The 27,569-nt window shown below is 43.2% G+C and overlaps 1 protein-coding gene across 2 annotated transcripts in view; it reads left to right on the top strand.

Moving 5' to 3' along the window:
* KLHL14 (kelch like family member 14) overlaps positions 1–27,569 on the top strand; it is a 66,875-nt gene that overhangs the window by 18,592 nt on the left and 20,714 nt on the right. For both annotated transcript variants that reach the window (XM_069779245.1, XM_069779244.1), the window contains exon 3: positions 70–191. In XM_069779245.1, the coding sequence (XP_069635346.1) occupies positions 70–191 (122 nt within the window). The remainder of the gene's footprint in view (positions 1–69; positions 192–27,569) is intronic.

The following is a 27,569-nucleotide window of genomic DNA, read 5'->3' as shown; positions in this document are numbered from 1 at the left end:
GATTTTGTTGCCACTAAAAATACTCCTCAGTAATGTGGTTGTTCATCTTTCCTCTTGTTTTGGGTGAAGAATTCGTTCCAATAAGAAAATGCTGTTATTGGTTGGAGGATTGCCTCCCGGACCTGACCGGCTACCCAGCAATTTGGTTCAGTATTATGATGATGAAAAGAAGACGTGGAAAATACTGACAAGTAAGTGGTTTATTTTTGTACAGTTGTCTTGATGAATTTAAAAACATGGTTAATCAAATTAGACACTTTATTGATTTGTTTCTCTTCAGAGATTTGTTTATGTATCACAAGGGGGCTTCACAATGGAGCAATAAATTGAGATTGCAGAAGATGCTAATTTTATAATAGGATAGGCCTAAATTAACATTGGCTTAAAATCATTCCAGTAAGTTTTTTAAGTAAACTTGTAAGTCTTTCATACTGCGACATGAATACATGCATATTTATGCACATATGAATAAAATCTGGTTAGGAAAAAAAAAAGGCAATGTTCGAGACAGTTTTCTCAGAGTCAGATCCCTGGTAAGCCATAGTACTAGAGCACACCTTTGATTCTCTTTTGCATTTTCATTTCCTTCTTCCAGCTTTATCTGTTGTCCACAATCATTAAAGAAAGGTTTCCTCTGTACTGCTCTGCGTCCATTGCTGACAGAAGCATTGGTGGAATATATCAGCTACAATAAACAGTGCACAGAGGCTCCTATCACAAAAATCTTTCTCACCTTCTTTTAAAGGTTGATTGTATTTTAGAGTAAGTATTTTGCCTCGAGCATCAAGATTTGGAACTTATTGTTATGTTGGTTGCGATTCCCAGTCTGACTTGGTCATGGAATCAAATCATAGCTTCCTGAGTGCAGCAGGCTGTGTGTGCATTAGTCCCCTTGTGGCTAAACTGGCTGCATTGGTCAATAAAACTAAATTTTAACTGTCAAAATTGCCCAAAGCAGTATAGATAAAATAATAAATGAACAATTTCGATCCATAAATCAAAGCCATACTTCTAAAACTGGACAACTGGTAAAACCTGGATTTCCTGATATACCTGCTTTTTTTCCCCAAGTAAAATACATTTTACAGAATTCTGTTCCTCATCCCTTATCCAATGGCCTTTAATGGGATATATCCATATTAATATTACATGCACAGGTTAGGATGAAAAAGAATTAAAAAGACTGCTATGATGCAGGACTTGAAATGATGCCTTTGCAAATTGCTTTCTCCCATGGAAAATTTAGAAGCCTTTCTCAAAGTGCTGCAATATAAAGACTGCTTAGGTATAGATGCCCTGGACTAATAGTTGAGGGTATTGTATAAAAATGGCAATTACAAAAGGTCGTATGAACTGTACATTAGAAAAGACTACAGCATCTGTACTAGGGAACATGCTGTGCTTCACATTTTTTAGAATAATGAAGTGTGATACTCACCTCTGTGTGCTACTGCTAAGAAAATACTGAAGATGGTAAGTCAGTGAAAAATCAATGATATTACGTAAGGCAGAAGTGTTCAGGTTTTTTTAATTTGTTGTGTCTAATCCAGTGGCTCATGAGGAGAGGCAGGAGAAATGGATGTCTTGCTTCAAGATCTGAACTCTCTACTGAATTAAAGTAGAAAACTTTATTCTGAAACTTACCTATCTGTAGATATGTCAGATTTTGCAAGAATGAAATTTACTCAGTTCTTGATTACTTGCATTGTGGTACTAACTCCAAGACTGTGGGATACTGGACCCAGAGGTGTGATATGTAAATGCTCTGGTTAAAAGACCATCTATGATGGTGTTGAGAGATGTTTCTGAATAATTTTATGTAATTTTATCAAAAGAATGTAATCTTTTCTATGTTACCCCTAACAGTAAACAAAAAATCTCTTTCCATTCTGGTTAATGCACGTAACCTTCTGTGCTGTGATTAAAAGATAATGCATCTGTTACAGTCCTAGCTAGCTCATGTTCAAGCACTTGGTGCTCAGCACTGGAAGTCCTGAAGGTCCCAGGATCCATCTCAGTGTCAGCTGAGACAATGGCTGTCAAATACACAGCCCTCTTGTGACATAGAGTAATCCTGTTCTTACAAAACCTGCTAGAAAAGGATGCCCTTTTGGCCTGGACTACTGTTCGAGGAACACAGAGGAGAATGCTTGTCTTTTCACACTGAAAAAGACTAAATGTTAACAAGCATGATTTTTTAGCAAATATTATTACTACTTATCAAATGGTAGCAATAATTATTTTTAAAAAAAGTTGAAATAAGAGTTTGAAGTATCCACTGCTTTATTTTCTAACTTAATATAAGAGAGGATGGGAAGTGGAGACAAGTTGGAGTAGAACTTTTGTCCTGTCCTTTCCATAAAACACTGAAGGACTCTACAGCATAGGAGTGCAGGGACTTGAAGAACTGTGACTGACCAGTTTTAGGGAAGACCACAAACTAATCACCTTATAACATGGTGATAGTTCAGTGCACTCATGGTGTTGTATGACGTTTATGGTGTGGAGGAATTTAAGGACATTGTTCTATATTTATTTTTCATGTACTTTTTGCAATATAGGAGGAAGTACATTTATATCCTTCCTTTACCCTTTTACCTCACTCCCAGTCCACAGTTTTGGAAAATAATTGGTCTGTTTATTCTTATCAGGGATGTACAATCAGCAGTGAAGGAGGAAGATTCTTTTTTCTGTTTCTTTTTCACTTGTTTAGACAGTGCTGTCAGTCCTGAGGTTTGTGGTGGGTTGACCCTGGCTGGACGCCAGGTGCCCACCAAAGCCACTCTCTTTCTTCCTCCCCCCAGCTAGACAGGGGAGAGAAAATATAACAAAGGGCTCATGGGTCAAGATAAGGGCAGGGAGAAATCACTCAACCTATTACCCTCATGGGCAAAACCAGACTCAACTTGGGGAAAATTAACTTAATTTATTGCCAATCCACCAGAGTAGGGTAATGAGAAATAAAACCAAATCTCAAAACACCTTCCCTCCACCCCTCCCTTCTTCCTAGGCACAGCTCCACTCCCAATTTTCTCTACCTACTCCACCCCAGCAGCACAGGGGGACAGGGAATGGGGTTTACAGTCAGTTCATCACATGTTGTCTCTGCCACTCCTTCCTCCTCAGGGGCAGGACTCCTCACACTCTTCCCCTGCTCCACCGTGGGGTCCCTCCCACAGGAGACAGTCCTCCACAAACTTCTCCAACATGGGTCCTTCCCACGGGCTGCAGTTCTTCACGAACTGCTCCAGTGTGGGTCCCTTCCACAGGCTGCAGTCCTTCAGGCACAGACTGCTCCAGCGTGGGTCCCCCACAGGGTCACAAGTCCTGCCAGAAAACCTGCTCCAGCGTGGGCTCCTCTCTCCACAGGTCTGCAGGTCCTGCCAGGAGCCTGCTCCAGCATGGACTTCTCATGGGGTCACAGCCTCCTTGGGGTATCCACTTGCTCTGGCGTGGGGTCCTCCCCAGGCTGCAGGTGGATATCTGCTCCACCGTGGACCTCCCTGGGCTGCAGGGGGACAGCCTGCCTCACCATGGTCTTCTCCACAGGCTGCAGGGGAATCTCTGCTCCAGGACCTGGAGCACCTCCTGCCCCTCCTTCTTCACTGACCTTGGTGTCTGCAGGGTCGTTTCTCTCATGTGTTCTCACTCCTCTCTCCTGCTGCCGTTTCTGTGCCTGCTGCAACTTTTTTCCCTTCTTAAATGTTATCCCAGAGGCACCACCACCATCGCTGATGGGCTCAGCCTTGGCCAGCAGCGGGTCCTTCTTGGAGCTGGCTGGCATTGGCTCTATGGGACATGGGGGAAGCTTCTAGCAGCTTCTCACAGAAGCCATGCTTGTAATGCCCCCAGTCGAAAACCTTGCCACACAAACCCAATACAGGTTGCAGTTCATCCCCAGGTCATCAGTGCAAATGAGGAGTTTGCTCCCTAGTGAACAGGGACAGAGCAAAAGCTGTGTCCTGCTCATGAGGTTCTGTGATGGGAAGAATCTCAGTCGTTGCAGTCTGGTATTTTAGGGTGTTCTGTCTTATTATCACCTTAGATGTATTTGGCTTCCTCTTGTACCAGTAAACGTTTACAAAGTCTTTTCTTTAACCTTCTTCCTTCCAGTCGACTCCCCCACGCACCAACAAAAAGCCAGGTTTTGCACTTAGAGACTTACTGATCCAATGTAAATGTGCACAGAAATTCCCCTTTCCCTCCTCCAAACCCACCTGCATTACTCATTTTCTGCTGTGTGTGCCAGTGGCATTTGGAGGTAGGGAAGGTGGGAAAGAAGCTTGCAAACACTTTGTCCTGGGTGCAGTGGCAGGGCTGTTGAGGAGGAGATGGATGACACGAGACCGAACCTCCTCCTGTCACCTTCCACTGAGAGGAGCCCCAGAAGTTACCCAGCAGGGCCTGCAAGCCTGTTTGAGAGGGACCTGCTTGCCTGTCGCCTGTTTCCTTCTCAGTGTGGAGAGCAGCTGTTGCAACCACTCCACTCAGTTGCTTAGGGCTCTCTGTCCTGCCTTGTGTGATGCATAAGGAACAGGAGAAGATCAACCATCAGAAACTACTGACTCCATGTAAGCCGTGACGCTGCAGCTGGAGCTATGAAGACAGTTGCAAGTGGAACAGCACAAGCTATCGAGTATGACAGCTCAGCAGAGTAGCAATCTCATTTTGTTCCTGCGACAAGACTAGATCTATTGGCAGGGGATACTGCCCACCTCTCTCTGCCTGGCTACCCAAAGCACCAAATGCATCAGTACTAATGGGAGTAATTCTAAAGGTATCAGGAAAACAACTTGCCTTGTTCATAGATCCAGAAGAGGAGGGGAAGCATGCACCCATTTCCAATTTTTAATGTCATCATCTATAGGCAAGAATGCTATGGCTCAAGGGATCAGTAGATTTTTCACAGTCTAGTATTACCGTGTATTTTTCCTGTCTGATATTCCTAGGAGTTATTTTTTCTATGTTGGCAACAAAGAATAGAGACAGAACAAAGAAAAAAAAGGAGAAAGTAAGTGTCATTTTACAAACATTTTTGCCACCTAATTTTACTTGATGTGGGCACAGACCTAATCTGAGGTTCATAATGAGCATGTTGCTGTTTAATTTGCAACACTACTTATTGCACAGTCGTGTCTGAGCAAAGCAGAGGCTTTTATAGACAGTATGGCAACGTACAGCAAACAGATCTTCACTGCGTGGTTTCTTTTCAGGCTTGCCCACATGTGCACAAACACCAGATCATTTTTTGACTGGGTACTACCTATGTCACGTAGCAGCCACAAGCTACCACTGCCCAGTGACACAAACTGAATGGCTGATGGGTGTCTGACAGTCCTTAGTAGCAGCAAAAGTTCTGCTCTGTTAGTGGGGTTTCATTATTCCGTGGTATTTCGCAGTCTTCATAACTACTTACTGGATGTGGGGCAGTGGGGGGGTCTCAGTGTCACCACCTCATGCCTCACTGCTCAGAACCAGCCACTGCTGCTTCGGTTTTAATTACCAGCTACCATCCTGCCAGGAGTCCTTGTTTAATCCTAGAACTCCTTTGGTTGTTTGGTTTAACTGCAACATTTAAGATTAATTAAACTTTAAGGAAGTGAAACAATGTTTTGTTTGTTAGAATTATTCTGTAATAATTGCAAGTTTCAAAATCCAGAGCCTATAAAGATTTTTTGTGTTCAGAATTGCATAGCTCTCCCAAAAACCCTACTGCTAAGGCAATGATGTATTACTTTCACTTTCATTATATGTTTTTAATCAGAGCGTGACTTCACACTAGACAAAGCGATGCTTTATGCATGGTCTCCCTTGTTTTTTGCTAAAATCTTTTGACATGATTAATTTTACTTTAATGCTTTTGTCTTGTTGTAATGGTAAGGATGATGGGTATAAACCAGGGCAAAAAATACATGCTTTTCTGTCATAATGCCTCTAAGCATTTAAAAAATATATTAAATGAAAGAAAAAAATATCACGAGAGACTGATCCAACTGGAATTAAATTTCTTGCTACGTGAACAGAGAATGCAAGAAATAAATAAAAATGATGCAGTCATTGTTTTAGGGTTTTTTTTTGTGGTTTTTTCCGTAGCAATGTATCCATCTGTCTGATTAGAAGCGATGAGTAGGAGAGAAATTGTGTCTTACAGATTTCTAGGTATACAGCAAATCCTCCTTTCAATGTAAAATTCCTTTTTCTCTAAAGCACAAACGGGTAAAATATTGGAAATATTACTGAACTCGTACATGGCATGTTCCATCCATGTGAAGCTGCAGCTGCAGCAGATCTTTCTTTCAGATCAGTCCTTTGTTTTTCAGTAAGATACTAATTGTAACATTCCTTAACCTCCTTAGTTAACCACATCATCTGGGTAAACCATGGAGAGGATTCAGTGAGCATCAAAATAGTGGCAAATACATGCATGGGCAATAATGCATTTATGCTTAGGGATTGCACTAGGTTTGGATTTTAATCCAATGTAAAAGACAACATCATTGTCCAATGAGAAATATGACACAGGTAATATGTTTGGATAGGAAAGACAGGGAAATGTCCAGAAGGTCACCAGACTAGAGAGTTTAGTCAGGATGACCAGCACCTCATTTCTGGTTACCTCTTTTCCTAGTTATCCCTTAATCTTATTTTTAGTTATCTTGACCTTCCTGCCCTTTGCTAGGTATATTTAAGTCTGCTGTGTTTGGTTAATGTGTAAGGACAAACAATGAATCAGGCATTTCGATTTCCTTCTCCATCCCTCTCCTTCATGCCAGCAGCAATCACACAATATCAAGGAGTTGTCATTTATTTGTCTTCCTCTGACTCACTGATTATAACAAGCAGCTGGTAACCTTTTCATCCTCGATGCTCCAATAAAGGGGGTCGACTTCTCCTTCCTTCCCCAGGTTGGCTGTGCTTTCATTTTTACATGAGGCAATCTCCACTGCAGGTAGTCTGGTCTGAATACAGTATCTTTTTATTCCTGCCATTCTGACTTTTTAAATTTCCCTTGAATATGTTCTGTGACAGTACAACCTCCTGTACAGCAGTCCTCCATCTTCAGTAACAACATTTTGAATGTCAGCCAGCACTTAGGTATACTGGTGGTTCTAGAAACCCTTTCAGCATCATTATTTATGTATTTTATCCACAGGGAAGTCAAGTAAAAGGAAAGTAGAATGGTTTGCTTCATGTCATAGTCAGTATCACAGAACCTGGGTCACTCCACTCCCCAGCCTACATCGTTTCTGCTGGAATAGGTTATATTTCTTTCTTCTCTGTTTTCTTTGGCAATTCTGTGGTGCTCAGTTGTATCAGCCTTTCCTATACAGAATGATACTTTGTCCTTCCTGGGCAAATTAATAACAAAACTCCTGTTCCTCTGTTTTTCTGAAATGGCTTTGGAGTCACTAAGAGCTTCTCGGTCCTTCATGTGTTGGAGTACTTTATCCAGTTTTCTCTTTTCAAAGTTGGTTACTTACAAGACAAACAGTATGATTTATATGCTCACATCAGAGGTTCTTGGGAGACATTTTCAAAGGCTTAAGTGTCAGCCAAAGCACCACTAGGTGCCTAGCATATATTGTGCCTTTGGAAATGTTATGTCTTTTAAGTAAATAAATTCATCTACTGTAGCGCTTTTACTTTTTAGAAGAATGATAGCATGTTAGAAGCAAAGGTTTCCTCCTTCAATTTACCCCCAATCAATTGGTAACTGAATAAAAGAAGCGGTGTTTGCGAAAAGTGAGTCGAGTCAGATGGACAGGTTCTCTTGACATATGCCAGTTATAAATTCTTCCCCCTTTTTTTTGTCACTTGTGAGAATAGTGCACACTTGTGTTAATCAAAAATGTGTCTTGATGATCCCTTCTTGGCAGCCCTGATAAATTTCATCTCTCTTACTCCATTTATCCAGCAGTCAGGGATGCTGCAGCTTCTGCTTCAGTGCTGTGTCGAGGATGGTTTCAGCATTGCATTGAAAAGCTTGAGCAAGCATTAGCATATTGCTAAGGCAGAAGTCTTTATATTACCCACTAGATAGATTTAATAAATGTGGTAGATGTATGTAGAAGTTGTACATCTACACGTATGCACATGCTTATATGTATCTTCCTTCTTAAATAAACACTCTGATTGTACTAAAAGCTAATTTGAAACATAAATTCCATCTATATTTTCCATCTTTATGTTTAGACCCTTTTGAAAGGTTCAAAACCAGGAAAATATGGTCACAAAAGAAGAGAGATTCATACACAGAAAAGTTGAGTGATTGGTATGACTGTCCAACTTTAAGCCTGGATTGAGGAGATTAATTCAAGGTGGTCGGACACACTGCTAATAAGCCACATGTTTTACACATTCAGGGAAGTGAGAATATAGAAGTGAGAAACAGAAATAGCGTGAACAGTATTTTTTTATGTGTGACATACCAGAGGTTAGCCACAACTCCTATTCTGAGGATGATGCATGGGAATTCAACCATGCAAGTGCCATTAATGGTGCACGCCTGTGTATCTAAGAGCAAGACAGAGCTCTAAGAATGAGTGAAAATGTAGCATGTTCTCACAATGAAAGCTATATTTGTGCATTAAATATTATTTTCTTCTGCACTATCATGTAAGATAACTTTCCAGAAATGTCAGCCCTCTTTCTGTGCATTTTTCTTTTTGATAACAATATTGTTAGCTTCTGCTTTTGCACAGGTGTTACTTGACTGTGTGTATCTTTTGTGATAACGTCTGTACTCTGTGCCTTATTTGTAAGTGTGGTGTCTTGTGGACTGGATAGCTTTCTCTTCCTGTGTTCCCAGTCCCTTTATATCTTGCTACGCTGTGTCTTTGAAACGGCCAGTCTTATCACTGCATTCAGTCTGTTTGTGCTGAAGCCCTCAACAGTCTTTCAGCTTCTCTTGGCTACTTTCTGCCCTTTGTTACGGACTTGTGAACACCCACCTCTCTGGAAGCCAGGCTGTTCATTTTCTTCTGCATATACAAAGATGCCTCTGAATCTACTCGCCTTCGTCCTCAGAAACTTCACTGGCAAACAGTTACTTTCAAGCAGAGTCCAGAAGTGTTACCCGAATATCCTGTTCCCTGCCCATGCTCAGCCAGGACCGTTTGTGGTTGAAAACCTGAGTGGGACAAGAGAACAGGACACAACCCTGTTCCAGGACATCCTTAGGCAGGGCACCGAGACAGTGCAGAGTTGAGCCATGGGTGGCTCCAAGTAAGAAGGCGGCAGGTGTAAGACGGATGAGTTATCAGATGATCTGTGCCATTTCCAGAGCAGATGCCGATGTCAGGCTTCTGTGGAGACATCTTACAAAGAAAGCTGCTGGTTCCTGGAGATGCCGCTTCCTGCTATATCCTTGCAAGTACATCAGAACCTTTGATTCAAAACCTTTGTTCTAGATCACAGAACTTACTTTTTCTACCTCATCTTCCAACTTGAGTTACATATCTTTACAGATGGCTTGAGGATGACAGTTCTATTTTGCAGCAACTTCTACAGCTTTGTTCCAAGGCAAAAAGAAAAATTCCTTCGAACGTGTTTGCAAAACCGGAGTTGTATCAGAATGTCCCTTCTCATCTCAACATCTCTTGTGAGTTGGGAAAGAGGCAGACAATTAGGTTCGAGTCCCTTCTTTGCTTAAGTCAGAGTACAATTTTTTAACTTACAAATCCCTCATGTATGTCCCAATGGGTATTTCACAGCCCCACCAAAGAAAGTTTTGTCCAGCTTTGCAAGGCTAACTGCAAACCAGAAACTGCGTAGCTACAAATAACAAGTTGCTATGACTTCACTGGTAAACCCAGGTGAGCAACAGAGCATAGATACTTGGGCTTAATGCAGCCCTAGAGTCTCTGCAGCTTTTCGAGTCATCTCAGCCTATGGGCATTGTGTGTCTGCTATGAACACACATACGTATCCTGGTCCAGTAGGAACTGGGAGCTGTGTTGTCCTGTCTTCTGTCCATGCAAGTGTCCCACCTGGCTAGATACAGATTGCAGTAAAGTCACATAATTTCTACTGAAAGGAAATATTTGCCAAAAATGTTCTCACCAGATCTGTTTGTGTAGGTTCCTTAATACTATTTGGCCACTGTCTCTAAAAAATCAGCCATCTGGAATAACTTCCACACAAAATTATGTGGCATTGTGTGAATTTAGTGCTCCCTGCAAACATGGCTTTCTGTTTCTTAGATGATTGCAGGTAAAATTTATGTGTTTATTCTTATCTAGTTTCTCTGGGATTTATGTAGCATTAATGGGAGCTAGGCATGTATGGAGATGAAAATGAACTCTGGTGTGTTTCTAGTTGCTTACTTTAGAAAGCATTCCCTTTTTTCAGCATCTAATGTGACATTTTATTTATGTACAAATGGGTTGCAAACAGGATGGCAAAGCACCGCTAGCTGGGCAAAATGTAATCATAAAAAATTCTCATAGAAATCCTCAGACTTTTTTTGAGAAATTGATACATGGTTTATAAATTTTCTCCTCTCAAATGTTGCTAAAACAAAAGGCAGTTTCCTTCCAAGAAGTGTTTTGTACACAATTATTTGCAATACAGATTTTGGAAGCCTGCCTTAGCTTTCTCATTTTTGTAAGTACTATTAATGGCAAGAGGTGCACATTTTGCATCCTCAACTTTATTTGCTGTTGTATGTCCTTATTGCATTGTAGTGGCTCATCGTTTGTAGGAAGTCATTCTCCTTTCAATTTTCCTCTATTTTCTCACACCTTGATTAAGTTCTTTTCTCCCTTCCCTTCCCCATCCCTTCCCCCTTCCCAACTGGCTCCCCTATTCCCGTACCTTCCCTCTGTTTAAGACAGAAATAAAATTTATTACAGACTTGAGAGGGGTTTTTTCTAAGCTTTCTGTCTCATACCAGGTGTTGCGTGAGCTACTGCTTTCATTTAACTGAATGCTGGAGTAAGTATCTGCAGGAACAGACTAATATGTCTTTACGGGAATGGTTTTTGGTATGTTGTTTTGTCATATTTATATATTGTGATTCTACTCCCAAATGGGGATTGTGCTACTATAGGGTATGCAACTGCAGAATGACTGTTCACATCGAGAAAAAAAGTGTTAACAAATTGAATAGTAATGAATTAACCTGCAGAAAAAGCATTTTGCCCTAGTACACAGAAACCCTGCATAACTAGAGCATATAATTTTAAATGAAGCAGGCTCTAGGAATGCCTCAATGGGTGTGATGTCGACAGTAGCTCATAATTCATGGATATGAATTATGGCTGAATATCAGGAAAAAACTTCCTGACATTGAGATCTATTAGGTTGTGGAATAATCTCCCATGGGAAATGGTGGAAATCCCATTGCTTAAGATCAGAATGAGCACTAGGAAAGGGACAAATCCTGGCCTGGCCTCAATCTTCTAGGGCAAATGAATTAATTGTTTTAACATATGACTTCCTATCAATCTAGACAGTGATGTCTTCTGATATTCGCCGGGCAGGAGCGACAAAGGCAGCTGTAGTACGAGCTACCCTACCTTGCCCTGTGACCATGTCCCCTCTGCTTGTGAGTAGATCACCCCCAGGGGTAAAAAAAATAAAGGGGTGACTTTGAATGCCTCCAGGGCTGTCCTGGAGAATCCCTGTGCTGGCTTCTTGGAACCCGTGGCTTGGGACCTGAGGGTCCCTGCTCAGCTTGCAGCTCTGCTGCCGGGGGTCTCCCAGCCACCTTCCACACGTGGCACCGGTTGCCTTGGGTCCTCCACCTCGGTCTCCTCCAGTGCTGCCCTAAGACTCCTACTGCTCTTGTGAGTTACCTTAAATAAATGTGCACAAAGGGGTGGGAAGTGCTGTCACAGTCTCCCAGAGTGGTCTCTTTATAAGAGGACACCAAGGCAGGATGTCGAATGCAGTAAGTTGTGTCACAAGAGTGTTTGAGGGTGCAAAGCCTAATCAGGTGGTGTCACTGGACTGGGATCAGTGGCAGAAGCCTGACGTCAGGTGGTCTTGTCCGTAGCGCCTGCAGGGAGCAGTGTGTGAATAAGACGGGCTGTATTTTTGGCACGGAGAGGGCAATTGGTTTCCAGCTGCGGTGCCCTGGGCTAACCTGCATCCGTGTGAACTGCGTGTGAGGGGTGAGGGGTGGGAGCGAGCCTGGCAGCCCAGCCGTTTGGCGTGAGAGACCCTCACTCAGGAGCCTTGGCAGGTGGTGAGAGGGACCACCAAAGGGGATCGGGATCTTTTCCACAGTGTGATCATCTGTTGTCTGTGAACTGGGTAAGCCTACCCAGGCACTCACTGAGCTCAGCAAACACACAGAGCTTCCAGTGGCTGATGCGAGCCTGTCGTTTTCAGTAACAAACAATCTGTGAATCATTTTAGTTTCCCATTTTGTTACAAGTAGTTAATGTATTTAATGCACACGATTTAGATTTAATTTAGGGGGGAAAAAGTCTTCAACTCTGAGATGGCTACAGCTAAAACTATTAAATCAAGCCTGTTGCCTTGTGAGTAAAAACTAGATAAATGCAAGTGAAGTGGCAGTTTTGCAGTGATGACAATAACCAGCACGTTAATGTATACAGGTAGGCCAACGCTTTCAGTTCTGATTATTTGAAAAAAAAAATGTTTTGACTCCGAAACTTGAAACTAGGAGATGGTAAATGCTCCTCCCTGGGTTAAGCAGGAAGGGAAAAATTGAGATGCGCTTGCATCACTTTCAGGTGGGGAGGCTTGGCAAATTATGTTATTAGAAATCATTAAAATAGATTTAAATAGAATTACCATGATAAGTGATGCAAGAGCCATGTTTCTTCTCTTCCTCTCCCTCCCTCCCAGTTTTACATGCAGAAGAACAGAGTGTATGGCTCCGATCTGTACTCAGCAGCAGTTGCTTGCTTGCTGGTCAGGAATTACAGCGGCTGTACGTGTACAGCCTTAACAAACATATATACCATATGTAAAAAATATTTTTCTGATTGAAATGACATGAAAGGAATGTCAAAGAGCTGACAGATCAGAAAGAACGAACTGGATTTTTTTTTTCCCTGACAAATCATTAAAGACTAACGAAAAAGAAGTCCAATTAAAGGTCATGGAGCAGTCTTCTGCCCTTATGCATGTGAAAGGCATTGTGCAGGCATAACTAAGGCAGAATTTGACTCCCAAATTAACTCATTTGCTAGATGCAGAACTGAAGGAAAATCCTTATGACCAGCTTATAAGTGTATATAATGAAAAATTACAGCAGCAGAAAAATGTATTAGTATCATATCTCTAATTCAGCAAAGTATTAATCACACTGATGTTCAGCAGTGTGTTTAAGTACATGCTTAAGTATTTTACTAAGTACTGCCTGTAAACAACTCTATATGACAGTGCATTAACATAGGACAGAGTTTATCTATATACTCTCTCCAGAGAACTACAATTATTTTAAGCACTGTGGCAGCCGGTAGCACAGAGCTGGATGATCTGTGGTGTCCAAATCCCAGCCTTCTGGCTAGTCCCCCTGCAGTCCTTGTCTCCCGGCTGCATTACCATTAATGTCTGCACAAGCTCGTTTAAACTTTGTTTTATTCAGCAGAATCACAACTGCTGGAATCAGCTGGGCATTTACTGGCTCCTGTTAAGTTCAGCTCTAGGAAAGAAAGAGATGTCCGTGGCACAGGTGTCTCATGTAAGGGCTTATACAGTGCTCAAGCCTCCAACTTAAGTCTTGTTAATGTGTATGGTGTTTCAGGGGCTTTCTGCACTGGGACACATTTCACCCAGCAAGGTTGGAGCCACTGTCCTCCTGTCAGCTCTTGGGCTGTCTCCAGCGCAGCTCCAAGAAATGATCATTTCAGCACTCAGAAGTTTGATTTTTCTTAACTGCAAAGATTTACAACAGCAATAAAGCCTTGACATAGCGTCCCTTTTCCTGAAGCCATGATTTGACTTCACTCCAGCTGCTTGATTTTAACAGCCTGGCCTCCTCTGAGAGAGGCAGGGCTGCCATGAAAAGGGGTTTCCCCCCAGGTAAAACAGCGCTGGTGCCCGCTTGAAGCAGTTGCAGTCACTTGAGGGCTTTCATTTGAAACTTTCAATATTGGAAAATAATTCGTTGTCCTCAGAGAAAATAGCCGATTCCTTAGAGAAGAGTCCTCTGGCTTTACATGGCACAAAACAGTAGTGTACAGCAGGAATGAAGATACATCTTTAAATAATAGAAAAATTTGTTTGACTAATGCTAAACTTGCTGTTTCAGGAGAAAATGTTTTTATACAGAAAACTTCTATTGATCTATCACCTGCTATTGATTCTCACAAAAAAAATTCTTCCAGGGCTGGCCACTTAACCGTACGATACCATGGTTATTTGCCTCTGCTTCTGAAGTCACTAATTACCTTTTTGCAGTATGCAGAAAGTGTTCCTCAGAGCTCTGCATTTCCCCTGACGCTGCGAGGCTTCGCAGGGTGCTGTGGGGTTACGTAGCAGCAGGGTGCTGGAGCTGCTGGGGGGTGCACAGCTGGGGATGGGAAGCCTCTTCCTCTTTGCACAAGCAAAGGTGTAGAGGTGGCACCAAAGTACTGGAAGCCTAATGATTGCGCACCAGTTCTGGGTGTAAGGAACCCCATGGGGGGTGCAGGCAGGGTGAAGGAGTGGCTGGTTTTGGTTGCTTGGGTTCGCTGCGGGTTGCGTACTTGCACAAGGAGGGCAGACGCCAGAGCTACCTGCTGGGTCTGCAGCTGGAATTTGTCCTGGGTGGGCTGTGGAGGCTGGTGCAAAAACCTCCTGCAAGTGTCACGGGAAAAAAACACAAGCAAAGGAGAGTCTGGGCTATTAGAGGTAAGACAAGTGAACTGCGTGGACCAAATTCATACCGCTCCATGAAATCTATGGATGAAATCTATTACAAATTTAATGTCCGTGCTACTTGAAAATGATTTGTGGTTGTCCACTGGAGCAACCCACAGACAGATACTAAAAATCTTGAAAGAAGTTTTTTATTTAACCATTTGTCGATCGTCACTATATGCCTTTTTAATGTGTTGTTTCCTGCCACTGGTGGATACAGCACCTGCTGAACTTGCACCCCGGACCAACTGGAACTTTTAAAACAAAAGAGAACCTGAGAGTACAGCAGTTGGGGCTAAGTCAGTAGCATGAAGTTAATTCAGGTATCGCTATACCATACTGTAACAATTTCGGTACTCACAGTCCTTACCCTGGGACTGTCTCTTCAGAGCACAACAATAATACTGCCCTTTGTCATGTGTCTAAATAAAGCCTAACTGAGTACCTAATTCTGATTATTTCAGGGAAGTTGCTGCAGAGTTACATTAGCAGTGTTGCCAACAATTTTATCTCTGATCTTGCACATTTAGTATATTAAGGCGAAGCTTTGTGATTCAACTGATTATTTTTTAAATGGGAGGTTTTGATCTTATGGTTGAAAATTAAAAGTAAATTGAAAGTAAATTGAAGAAAGTAAATTGAAGGGGCATCAAGCATATGTAGTGTCTTGTATTTAGTGGTCTGGATTGTAATTTATTAAAATCTTTTGGGTTATCAGCACTTGTACTCCAGAGTAGGGAGCAAATAACTAAGCCCACAGGATTTGTAATGTGATTTGAATACAAGTTTTTTGCAAAAATGCTTAGTATTCATGTTTATCAAAACTGTGTTTATGCACCCTAGTACTGCAATAGGAATGAATGTATTTGTGAACCACCAGTGACATGGATCTCAGCAAGTGTCCCAAACAGGTTTTTGTAATCGCTCAGAGGTTCTACTTATTGCAGAACACCAAAAAGTACTTCTTTATGTCAGAAAACAAAATAAATCAGAGGACTTGCCAATTGAAAGTCTACATACAGCTGATCATATGGAGCTATCTTTGCAGACTCAATGTCTAAAGTTCAGCTTTAAGGACTCTACAGAATTTTAATGAAGGTATTTCTCTAATGAAAACGCCACTCTGCTTCTTGGGATATGCATAAGCAGTGCAAAATTTCAATGTTTCTGTGTTGTGTAAAAGGTACGCTGGCACAAGGAGTAGGCTAATTTCATCAGCTCATTTTGCAGGTAGTTGCTATTATTGTTTGTCATCTGTGGAATTTTTTTGAGTCTGGATATTTTATGATTTTGTTATGGTCAAAGGATTGCAAGAGATGTAGCTCATCTACTTTTCTCCAGGGTAGCACCCACTAGTTGAGCCACAATACCTGCTAGTGCTCATGTTCCTAGGTGGTTACAAATGTAAAGTAAAATGTGCTCTTTTAAACAATCCAATCAGTGCTTTAAGGTAGTTTAAGATAGTGGCTTTTTCTAATTGTAAGAGACTAGAAGCAATTACTGCAGCCCAGCTGATAAGTGGTGACTTTCACAAGCACAGCGCTAAACCAAAGCAATTGCGTTGATCATCTGTTCGTGCTCTGTAGCATGAATCAAAACTGTTTGTATCAGTGGTAACCTAATTTGTGTAAAAACACATTTATTTTAGCCAGATGTGGATCAGCAGTGTCCATATGAATATATATGATCAAATGCACTGCATTTGGGATTATGTTCTGTCTTCATTAATGTATAGGAAGACTGCAAACTCCTCAGACAGGATCGGTCTGTATTAATGTCCAGTAATAATGCACTGCACATTTTGTCAGTGGTTTTGCAATTAATTAAAAAAAGAACTCCTCAACTGCACTTTTTAGTTTTATTTCCTTTGTCTTTCTTTTTCTGTGACATTTTTTTCATCTGTTCCTCTTTGTGAAAATCCAAATTCATCAGGAATGAAGGATGAGTTGAGTTTTCACCTGCAGGGTATGTGACAGGACATACTGTTGGGCAGCACAAATCTGTCTGCCCATGCTTGTCTTCCAGTTCACAGCTGAGATGTAATCCTGCCTGATCAAGCGCTGCATTGCTGCTTGGGTGTACCCCTCCGTGTGGCTCTTTCAAGATGGCTTTTGGGACACTAGCAGGGATATAGGCCTGGGCAGCGCTGGCTGTGACAGGCTGCAAAATGCAAGTTATCCCATTGCTGGGGTAGAGAGGAGAACTGGGGGTGTGCTTACCGCCGTCAGTACTGCTGCCCCGTGTTAGGAGCATCCCCAGCAGCTGCCCTCGGGGAGGCTTCCTCTGCTGAGTAGGAGGATGACTTCCTCTACCCATACCAGCAAAGAAAAATAAAAGACTGACTTCAAAATGGTCCTGGCTTTTTGCTCTCCTTCTCTTGGCCATGAAGAAGAAGAGGAGTCTGCAGGAGCTTGCAAGGCTGGGCCGGGTCATGAGAAAGTGATGTATAGGGGATCTAGGATGCCTGTGTTTTCATAGGAAGCTGGATGTTGGGAAGGAGTGCTTGGCTGTATTTTATATACAGGTTTAATAATAAATAGTGTTACTGGGATGGATGATGCCTTGAGAGGGACAGTTCTTCTTGTAAGCGGTTGGGAAAGAGTGAGAGAAGGTGTAATTCGGCAGCAGTGTGTATGCAGGTGAATACCAGTCCCTTCCCACATTCCTGATAGAATAGATACACTTCAGCTGCTGCACGCCTTCCCCAAAAAATTGTTCTTTAGGAAGATGAGAAAAGAGCTGTAATCTGGCCACCTTTATGCAGGTCGGTCTGGGATTAACCTTGAGTAAAGCACTGCGTTTCCATTGGAAAGGAGTGACTATTTTAGAAAGGATTCTTTTTTTTTCCCTTTAATTCTGCAGGTTATTTTTTTGCATCATGGTTTCCTCGCGTCCTCTTTCCCCTTCCTTACCCCTGTAATGAGGAAGCACGCTCTTTGTCAAAAGCAAGCATGTTTTACCCGGCTTCCAGATCATTATTAAGAGAGAGAGGGAGAGAGATTTGGCGGCGTGTTGGTGGGGAAGGGAACTGTGCCTGCTATATTTCACTGGGACTGGCGCGTGGAGTAGAAAAGCAGATGTGTGTGGACTGCCAGAGAAATCGCTGACTGATCCTCGCGCAGTCTGGGTTCGGGGAGCTGAGACAAGACGAGGCAAAGCAGGTATGACTGATAACTGTGCCAAAGCCTGAGCACCCGCCGTGCCCATTGCAGGCAGCGGGAGCCGGGGGGGCTCAGCATCCGCCAGGATTGATGCGCCGAGCGTTCTCCGGGGTTTGTGTACTCCGTTTGATTTCTTCCCTTTCACGCCGAACACGAGGAACAAGCAGAAGTTAACTGCTTGGGAGAAAGCTGGCTATGTCTTTTTTTGTGCTGCGTTTCACCTCTTTGTTTTTTGGTTGGCTGCAAAACCTGAAGCCAAAAGATGATTGAAATGCCTCTCCCGGGGGCGGGGGGAGCCGAGCACACCGCACCCCATCTAGTGGCTTAGCCTCAAACTGCCGGCGAGAAGGAAATGCGGCAGGAGGAGGAGGAGGAGGAGGAGGAGGAAGAGGAGGGCGCCTGCAACTCCTGCCACGGGCTGGGTGCGCTTCGGACTCCACAGCACCTACGTGGGCGATTCAGAGATGCTGAAGCAGCTGCAGGGTAAGGCAGGCATTAGCTGCCTGTCAGACCTAGGGTGGATGACACACAAGGGACTTGCACCAAGCTTGAAGAGAGCGTTAGACAGACGGCGATACCAAGCCCTCCGGAGTTAGGAAATGTGAGAATTAAGCTGCTTCTGCAACCTTAATTCGGCCTCTGTTTGCATAAGCATTAAGATACGATCTCTAATGATATCACACACTATTCTTTGTCACGTGTCAGTGCACAGAAGGGACCGTGCTGAATTTCTGCTCACAGTATTTCTTCTCTGTTGTTCAGCAAGTAGATCCTGTCTGTCACACGCTACTGAAGTCTTCTGAAGACAGAATTTTTTCACAAGGTTTCCTTCACAGGCTTCCTAACAACTGGGGCCAATTGCTTCATTGGCATTCGTTGTGGTATTTTTGCACCATCCTCTTTGTGAGGAGCATAGTCTGTCATTGTTCCCATTTTGTAGATGAGGAACAGAGGTGCAACGAGGTTAAAGTCGAAGGTAGCCTTTAGTTTGGGGTGCCCATTTCAAGACCCGTCAGACCATGCCTTCCAGACTGCCTCTCCCACCTGCTTCAGTTACAGCAGTGAGCACAGAGCACTCCTACCTATCAGACACGGGGATCAGATCGGGGTCTCCGAAAATGAAGCACACGTAGTTAGTGTTCTCAGCACAGGGGAAGCGGGTAGCTGTGGAAAAAATTAGCTTAAGGGACTTGCCTAGCACCACAGTGAAATCGTGTGGCAAAGGCAGGGACAGGATCCTGTCCGCCAGCTCAGGGCACAGCTGCCTTAACTGTGAGAAATCCCATCTGCTCCCGCAGCCCCCAGCCTCTCCCTACACACCTTCCAGAAGTGAAGCAGCCTCTGGCAGCCAGAGGTCTTGTTCACTGTTACCTGCGCCATTCATAGCGTGGCTTCATCCCCTGCACGGGGGCTGTGGCCATGTGGTAGGTGAAGTTGTTGCTGTTGTTTCAAGTTCCTTTCCACCCAAACCCTATCCCGTGGTCTTGTCTCCTCCTTCGTGTCAGCACTGGAACTCATATGACTCCTGGGTGAGCCTGCTCAGGGCATTAAACCAAAATGAAAATATACTCTCTTGTTTTCTGGGTTATATTTCCACCAATTGCTTTGAAAGGGCTCACTGCAGGGTGCTGAGGAGAGACTGTGCTGGCACAAAGAGGGGCCTGCATTGCCTGGGCTGTGAGAGGGACAGGGCCACAGCAACGCTGGGTTAGACCCATTTAAATGGTTTGGTATTGTGTGCCGAGATTTTAGTTTCACAACCATGATAAGCTGATACAAGTTGGTGCTGCTGCTGATACATCAGTCCTTCTCTTCTTCTCATGGCCTCACTCTCCTACTGTCCTGATTTCGGCTGGGATAGAGTTAGCTTTCTTCTTTGTAGCTGGTACAGTGTGTTTTGGATTTAGTGTGAGAATAATGTTGAAAACACTGATGTTTTAGATGTTGCTAAGTAGCGCTTATCATAAGTTAAGGATTTTTTCAGTTTCCCATGCTCTGCCAGCAAGCAGGTGCACAAGAAGCTGGCAGGGAGCACAGCCAGGACAGCTGACCCGAACTAGCCAGAGGAATATTCCATACCATAGGACATCTTGCTCAGTATATAAACTGGGGGGGGGGAGTTGGCCAGGACGGGCAGATTGGTGCTTCGGCATCGGTCAGTGGGTGGTGAGCACTTGCATTGTGCATCACTTGTCTTTTCTTGGCTTTTGTTTCTCTCTTTTTTGGTTGGTTTTTTTTTTAATATTACTTTTAATTACTATTACTATACTTTATTATTGTTGTTGTTATTATTCTATTTTATTTTAATTTAGTTATTAAACCATTCTTATCTCAACCCACGAGTTTTACTTCTTTTTTTCAGTTCTCCTCCCCATCCCACTGGGAGTGGGGGTACTGAGTGAGCAGCTGTGTGGCGCTTAGTTGCTGGCTGGGGTTAAACCACGACACCTGCTCACTCCAATTTGTGAGGCCAGGCAGGGAAGCTTAGTGGGGAACAGATCTGGGTTAAATTCAATGCACCTTAAAAAAATAGTGTGGTTTCTTGCTTGTTTATTGCTTGGCTGCATGCATGCGTCAGCCATCACAAGGAGTGATGGGACCTGGGACATGAAAGGGCAGAAATGTTTCTTGCAGTGGCAGCTTCTGCAGGTCTCTGGCGTTCATGGGACTGAACCTTCAGCAAGATGGGCAGTTCGGAAGTATCACAATTAGCTGTTTAAGGACTGTACAAGCATAAATAAACAGAGAGGTGCCAGAGGAGATGTGCCCTGAAGCCCCTCATAATGGCAGGCCATAACTTCTGAATGCCCCACATCTCCTCAGCATTTTCATAGACTTGGAGGTGAAACTGCCTTTTCAAGGTATGCTGAGAAACGGTGTGTCATGTAGGCTGGCTTTGTAGATCTGCTGTACACATCTCTGCCTTTTTTGAATTCAGGCTGTTGCTGGTGAGAGTGGAGGCTGTGTGTCCTGGGAACCAGGGGGTGTAAACAGCACAAGTTTCTACCCAGATGTGCTGACAGTGGAGGAGTGGGAAGAGCGCAGGACTTGGGGCTCTGGATTAGTATGTGCTGCTGTGTTCGCAGATTTTGCCATCTTTTCCTCCAGTCGTGGTCCTTTCTGCCACGTCCCCTCTGACCTGACCTGATCTAAGCCATCCCTGCCTGTTCATTTCAGTTTCATTCCGTTCTTGAATTCAGTCTCCACCCGAACCTGGTCCAAGCCATGGTTACTAGCACAGCCCCCATTTCATTCATGTGGGCTCTGTGTCTCAGTCCCCACTTCCTTTCACCTAGCTAACTGAAAATGATACTTTCATGAACAATACTGTTTGCAAAATTAACTTCTTCAACAAAAAATGCAAGCCAGTAGAGGATACTTAGTTATGTGTATTTTAAGTATTCGGGATTGATCACAACAACTTTAATTTACTCTACTGTACATGTCAAATCCTGCAGTCCTGGCATGTCCAGTGATTTAAATTAACCTGACCTTTCATCCTGTTTGTCAGCAGTCCATGACCATGCACTAGTGTGTCATTTGTGAATTATTTGTGATTCTGTGTGAACATGGTTCAGCCCATGAATTTTGACACCGCTTGACTTAAATAGCAGCTGCTTGTGCTATGATACTCAGCTTGGTATTCAGTTTTGAGAAACACGGTTTTGCTTCTGTTTCCTGACTGGGTGCTTTCTAAATCCACAAAAAGTTTTTGAGGAGATGGAACAAATTTTTCTGATCGTTATGATGAGGCATCACAACACATTTTTCATAACAGTTTTGCTGAAAATATTAAACAATACTGTTATTATAGAATGCAGAAGAAAATTAACATAAACTTAGTCCAAATTTATTAATGGGGTTTTTTTCAGATATACATTCTCATTTCATCTTCTGTATATAGATTTACAAAGTAAGTATTCTGTACCAATTTTACATGAGTATGTGGTTTTGCTGCCCAGGTCAAACTTCATTCCCTGAATTTGAAAACTGTCTATGGGTCTGTCATTTCCTTTCCTTGGGAGCCCATCTGTGGGGAGAGGTCTAGGAGAGCAACATTTCTGCCTGGTTTCTGTTGAAGAAACCAGTCCTTTGTGTTACCTAATTTATGTGGATTGATTCCTGTGTTTCCCTCTGTATTCGTTTGCCTAGTGGTTAGAATATTTTAGAGTGGGCTCTTATTGTCCATCCTGAGCAAAAAGAATATTATAAATGATATTTAATTCTGTCCATCATGGAAAAAGTGTCAACAGTAAGACACTAATTTCCTGGTACTTGGAACGACCATTTCAGTGGTGACGAGAACGTTCAGTTCTGCCGGGGCATCTCCAAGTGCCTGTTTTTTCTCAGGGTGCTGGTAGGGACGTGCAGAATCGGGGTGAAGTCTGGGCTGCAGTCCTCGCTCAGACAGCAGTGTTCCCACCTATGGGTATGCGTCAGGGCATGGTGGGGCTGGTGGCTTCATGAGAACAGGCCTCAACACAGGTCCAGAGTCCATCCAGGAGACAAAGACAGGACTGGATATGGACTGCCATGTACCTGCATGGGGTCCATCCAGGCCAGGTCTGGGTGCCTAGGCCTGAACTGAAATGGGGCTCCTGTGCCCATGGGTGAGAGGTGTTGGGGAAGACCCTAGGCTGGTCAGGGCCACTGGGTCCTGTTGGTGCCCTTAGCACCCTGACGGTATGTTGTCTGACTGCCCTGTCCATTAAAGATTAACTCAGAGCCTTCCTGGGGTCCCTGGCAGGGACTCGAGCTTTCTTTAGGCAGCCTAGGAACATTAACATAATACTACATGGACATTTCTGCTTCTGCATGCTGTGCTTGGGCATGCTGGAAGTTAGGCATGTTGGAGGTTCTTCAGATACCTGTTCAAGGTATATGTCTTCTGAGAAAGAAGCATTTTTTAAGCTTTTTTCCTGGTGGAAGCATTGGACAGATCCTTCCACTCTCTTCTGCTTTATGTCTAGTGCTTTAGGTATGTGCTGGACTCTCTTGGAAACAAAACCTTTTGTTTGCAAATACTGAAGTATTTAAAAGGAAAAAATCTGTAGCAGTGAAGGTTTCAATTTATCTGTTATAAGTGAACTTATGTATATCAAAACTGCTGTTCTAATACAGTGAAATATGGGTACATCCCTCCTCCATGTAGAGCTTTCCAAATGGAAAATCACATTTTTTTTCTTCTCCTGGAATGACTTCAAGACTTAGTGAGAAGAAAAAAAGACTTTTGGTTGCTCTGAAATAATATGTTAGTCAAGAGTGGAGAGCAGGATAGGAAGTACTGAGACCGAGAGAGAAAATAGTGAAAGAGTCGACTTTTGGAGCAGTGGGGCCTAAGTAAGATCTTGCTGCATGTGATGAATTCTTCTAAAGACATGGGTCCCTGGGCAGTACCGACAGGATCCGACCAGGAAAACGCAAGGAGTGGTTATGGTTGTCCAGAACTTGGAAGATTACCTTCAGAGGAGAGCAGGAGAATGCATGCATCTCAAGGTCAATTAGAAGTTGAGACGCAAATGGATGCGACTGGTCACAAGCAGTTGGGCGTTAGCGCACTGCTCCTGGTCGGGGTCTTCTGTCCTGTGGCACTGTTAGAAGAGGGAATGCATGTCCTTGAGCTGACGTCTTGGAGGATCTGAAAGCCTCCTGTGGGACAAAACAGTATTTCTTTCTGGAGCTTTCTGGCCATGGTTTTCTCCCATCAGGGACCATTCATCATTTCCTCCATGAGGAGATTTTGTTGTGCAGAATGTCACACATGAACGTTTCGTCATGAGACTGTTACGATGTGACGACATGTCATTCCCCAGTAATGTAAGTTGGGCTGTTCTTTAGAGACCACAAATCCAGGCCTGAGTAGGTACACAGCATATTCTGCTGGGGAGCAACCATCACTGAGGTAACATTGCATAACTCACGGCGGTGGACAACGAGCGTCTTCTGATAAACGGTCTGTGGGAATCGGTGGGGCATGTGGGTGGCCGGGAGCAGCCTTCAGCAGGTTGACGGGTAAGTAGTGGGTAACAAAACAAGAGGAGTTGTCACTTTGAACCTTCCCAAAGGACTGTGCGTTACATCCCCCTGCTCCGCATCGTGCCAAGACGTTTGGTGTATTCATGTACCCGTGCTTCTCGGACGCTGTATCAGCAGTTCAGCTGCATGGAGTCATTTCCATGCGGAGGGCGGCAGGGATGAGCAGCAGAGTGTGCGTAGGTTTGCTGTACACTGCACGGGGAGGGTTGTGTCAGGATTTTGGTACAGGAACATCAGTTTTTAAGTGGGAATGCAGTATTTTCCTACTTTATTCAGACACTGCTGATCCGAGTAGGCAGCTTTATTTTATTATTCAGATGAAATCCAAATCGGTGCTTGCAGCTTTGAAAATACATGGGTAAAATTTGTTCGTGCAAACAGCCAAATGTATGTGTTGCTGAAAACCCAATAGAACATTCTGCCATTGGGTGAATTTCACCCATGGAAGCAGACAGGTCTGTACTCAGAACTTGCATGCAAGTAACTTTAAAACAATTTATTTCGGGGGGGAGCTGAGCATGCCAGCTATTCCTGATGTTATGCTTGCCTGATCTGGTGCATCAGCATGAATTTAAGTGCCTTATTTTAGATGCTCACGTATGAAAAATTTAGCCCATTAAAACAATTAAACTGAGAACCCCACTGAAAAAGCCTGGCTTTTTCAAAAGAATAACTCCTGACATTTGAATGAAAAAGTTGGTATTTTCATTAATAAGAAATATCTTCATAATGTAAATTATCTTAATTAATATGAAATATCTTAATTATATGAAATACCATTCTATGTTGCGAATGATTCCAAGGACTTTCATTTGCTCAGATAACTCTTTCTTAGTACTTATGTTATCTCTGATTGAGGGTAGGTTTGGGTGGCATTTTACCTTTGCTCACCTGCAGCCTCACTTGAAGTAGGCACTGTGTCCTAAATGAACTCCGCTGCCCTGTGCCCATACTACCTGTGATGGCTTGAATGGAGTTGCCACAAAACTGGCACAGAGATGAAGAGGTTGTGAAGTTTCTAGCTGAGCTGATGGAGTTCTCTGTGGTGCAGCTGGACCAGAGCTATACCAGTTATTTGTTCTCAAAGGTGACTTTGAGGCACAGTGCTTCATCTTAGGATTTTCTGCTTATGATGACTGCTGTTGGATTGTCCCAGGCTTCCCCCACTGAGTTGAGCTCAGACTCAAGATTGGCATTTGTGTGTTACTAGAAAAAAAATACTTCACACGTATTTGCTTGAATTTGAGGTGAGAGGATGCAATTTGACCATAGGCATGTTAACATGCCATCAACTGTTGATTATTCTCCTCTTTTAACTTTGTTTCATTATCTTTTGAGCAGAAAATACCAGTGGGTGAAAACCCGATGCCTTTAAAGCAAAACTCCCACCGTGTTCACCAAGCCTAGAATTTCATACTTACTGTGGTCAGTCTTTCCCCACAGTTATTAAATAGCAAACAATTGAAGTGAACAATTCACAGAGGAATCCTAACGTTTATTTATATAACCTCCTTGGTGAGAAAGAACAAGTAACATTCAGTAATAAATGCATAGTCTTCCTGCAAATGATGTATGAACCAAAGAAAGGTGAACAGTATCTGATACTCTTTTCTCAATAAATAATTGGACCGGCTGTGGTCTGGCCAGCATTTTGCGGAGAGGGTTGGGAATGAAATGAATATTGTGTCTCTGCCATGAGCAAATCACAGTCTCCTAAAACAAGTTTGTAGGTGCCTTCTGTACTGGAAAGAGACATCTTCTCATGTTACCCTGCCCTTTGGAGAGCCATGGAAATAACCAGTTTTCAAGTAGCAGTAGTTGAATATTATGTAGCCAACAGGTTAAGCCGTTAATATTGTGGAAGGTCATTATTGACTCCATATGTCCTCTGGTAATGACATTCCAGTTCTGGAAACACACACTCTTCTCTTGCGTCATCTGCACAGGTCATTAGAGATGATAAGCGTGACTTCTTGGTGTGTACTGAGTCTTGAAGGGGCTATGCTAAAGCTGTGCAGTAGCTGAGGAAAAGATTTCCTCATGGTACCTCCTGCATCCCAAGCAGCTGAATGGATCAGGGCAGTGAAAAATCTACGGATTTAAAAACAAAACAAAACAAAACAAAAAAAAACCCTCTTCTTGAGTAGAAGAATCAAGTGGAGTTTCTGAAAGGAGTTTTTAGCAGAGCAGGGGAATGGCTGTGGGCTGTATCACAGCTTTCAGATCTCCTGGGACCAGAGCTCATCCCTCCTCCTGTCGAGAAATGCCATTCCTGTTCCCCCTTCTTCCCTGCTAGTTAGTGTTGAAGTGACGATAGACAGGGGAAGGTGAAAGGAGAAGGAGGAACTGATGACCCCTTAATTAATGTATGGAGAACAACCAGATGCTGTTTCCTAAATGTGCAATCGTTGGCAGAAACTAAGCAAAACTGGGTAAGACGAACAGCATACATGATTGTTTGTTAGGTGAGTGAGGTGTGACTGTCACCCCCATGCAGAAGTTGGAGGTGCCTTTGGAGCATCATTGCATCTGGCGGACCTCATAGGCATTATGGCTGAGAGTGTTTGGTTTCATGAGCATTTGGCTATAAACTGTAGACTCTGTTTTTGAAAGTAGGTCCCAGAACACTATCTGGTGCCTTTCATTAACTAAGGTTTGGCATATTTGAGGAGTTTTTGCCTGGGACAGCTATCCTGATGTGCAGAGTACTGCTGTGTCTTCAACCTGCATCTGCATCTGAAGAACGTCCATGATTGTCACTTCCTGTACAGCATCACTGATGTTTGTGTAGTGAAGTATTTCTTAGCAAACACCACTGCCGTCTTGGACTCCACTGCCTTCCAGATCATTCTCAAGTATAAATCACCCATTTGGTTTTAACCTAGAAAGCTCTGCGTGTTACATATCTACCTGAGAAATTGCCTTCCACCTTACTGAGGGTCTGCTACCAGTCGTACGTAAATTGCATGGGAAGGGGCTGGTGGGGGTGTTGTCTTCCGTAGGGCTGCTTGGACTCATTTGTGCTCTTGGTCCAGGAAAGCACAAGTTTGTTAACCATGGGCCTCCCGAGCTTTGGGAAGTGTGTGTGAGGGGCAGTGGCTTAGATGAGGCAGTTTCTGCCAGCTTCCTGACTAATCTGTTCATATCTGTCTGTCTCACGTAATTCTCTGGCACCTATCACCTTGGTAGCTAAACATGTTTCTCAGATGACCATGGCTTTTTTTCATCTTCTCCTCTTTTTAATAGTCTTTTCTCCTTCCTTGTAAATTGGTCTTTAATAAAGTTGAGAATTCTTGCACAGGGTTTTATAAACATGTGTTATTAAATTTTAAATCTGTTTTGAAAGTGCCTCTATCCTACTCCCTCCTAGTAAAGTGACCTTTTTAAATGGAGGGAAGTGGGTTTAGATGACAGTCATGATAAATGCGGTCATGTTCACTCAATAAAATAAGGCCCAGTGCATTTGAGGATAAATCAGTGAAATGTACAGCCCCACCTGTCTGTCTCCATCATTCATTTCCACTGTCACTTTCACAGTGGCTGATGGATCAC

The sequence above is a fragment of the Haliaeetus albicilla genome, chromosome 3 (assembly GCF_947461875.1).
Source record: "Haliaeetus albicilla chromosome 3, bHalAlb1.1, whole genome shotgun sequence".
Taxonomy (NCBI): Eukaryota; Metazoa; Chordata; class Aves; order Accipitriformes; family Accipitridae; genus Haliaeetus; species Haliaeetus albicilla.
Note: the sequence above shows the minus strand (reverse complement) of the source record. Positions and strands in the feature narration are given on the sequence as shown.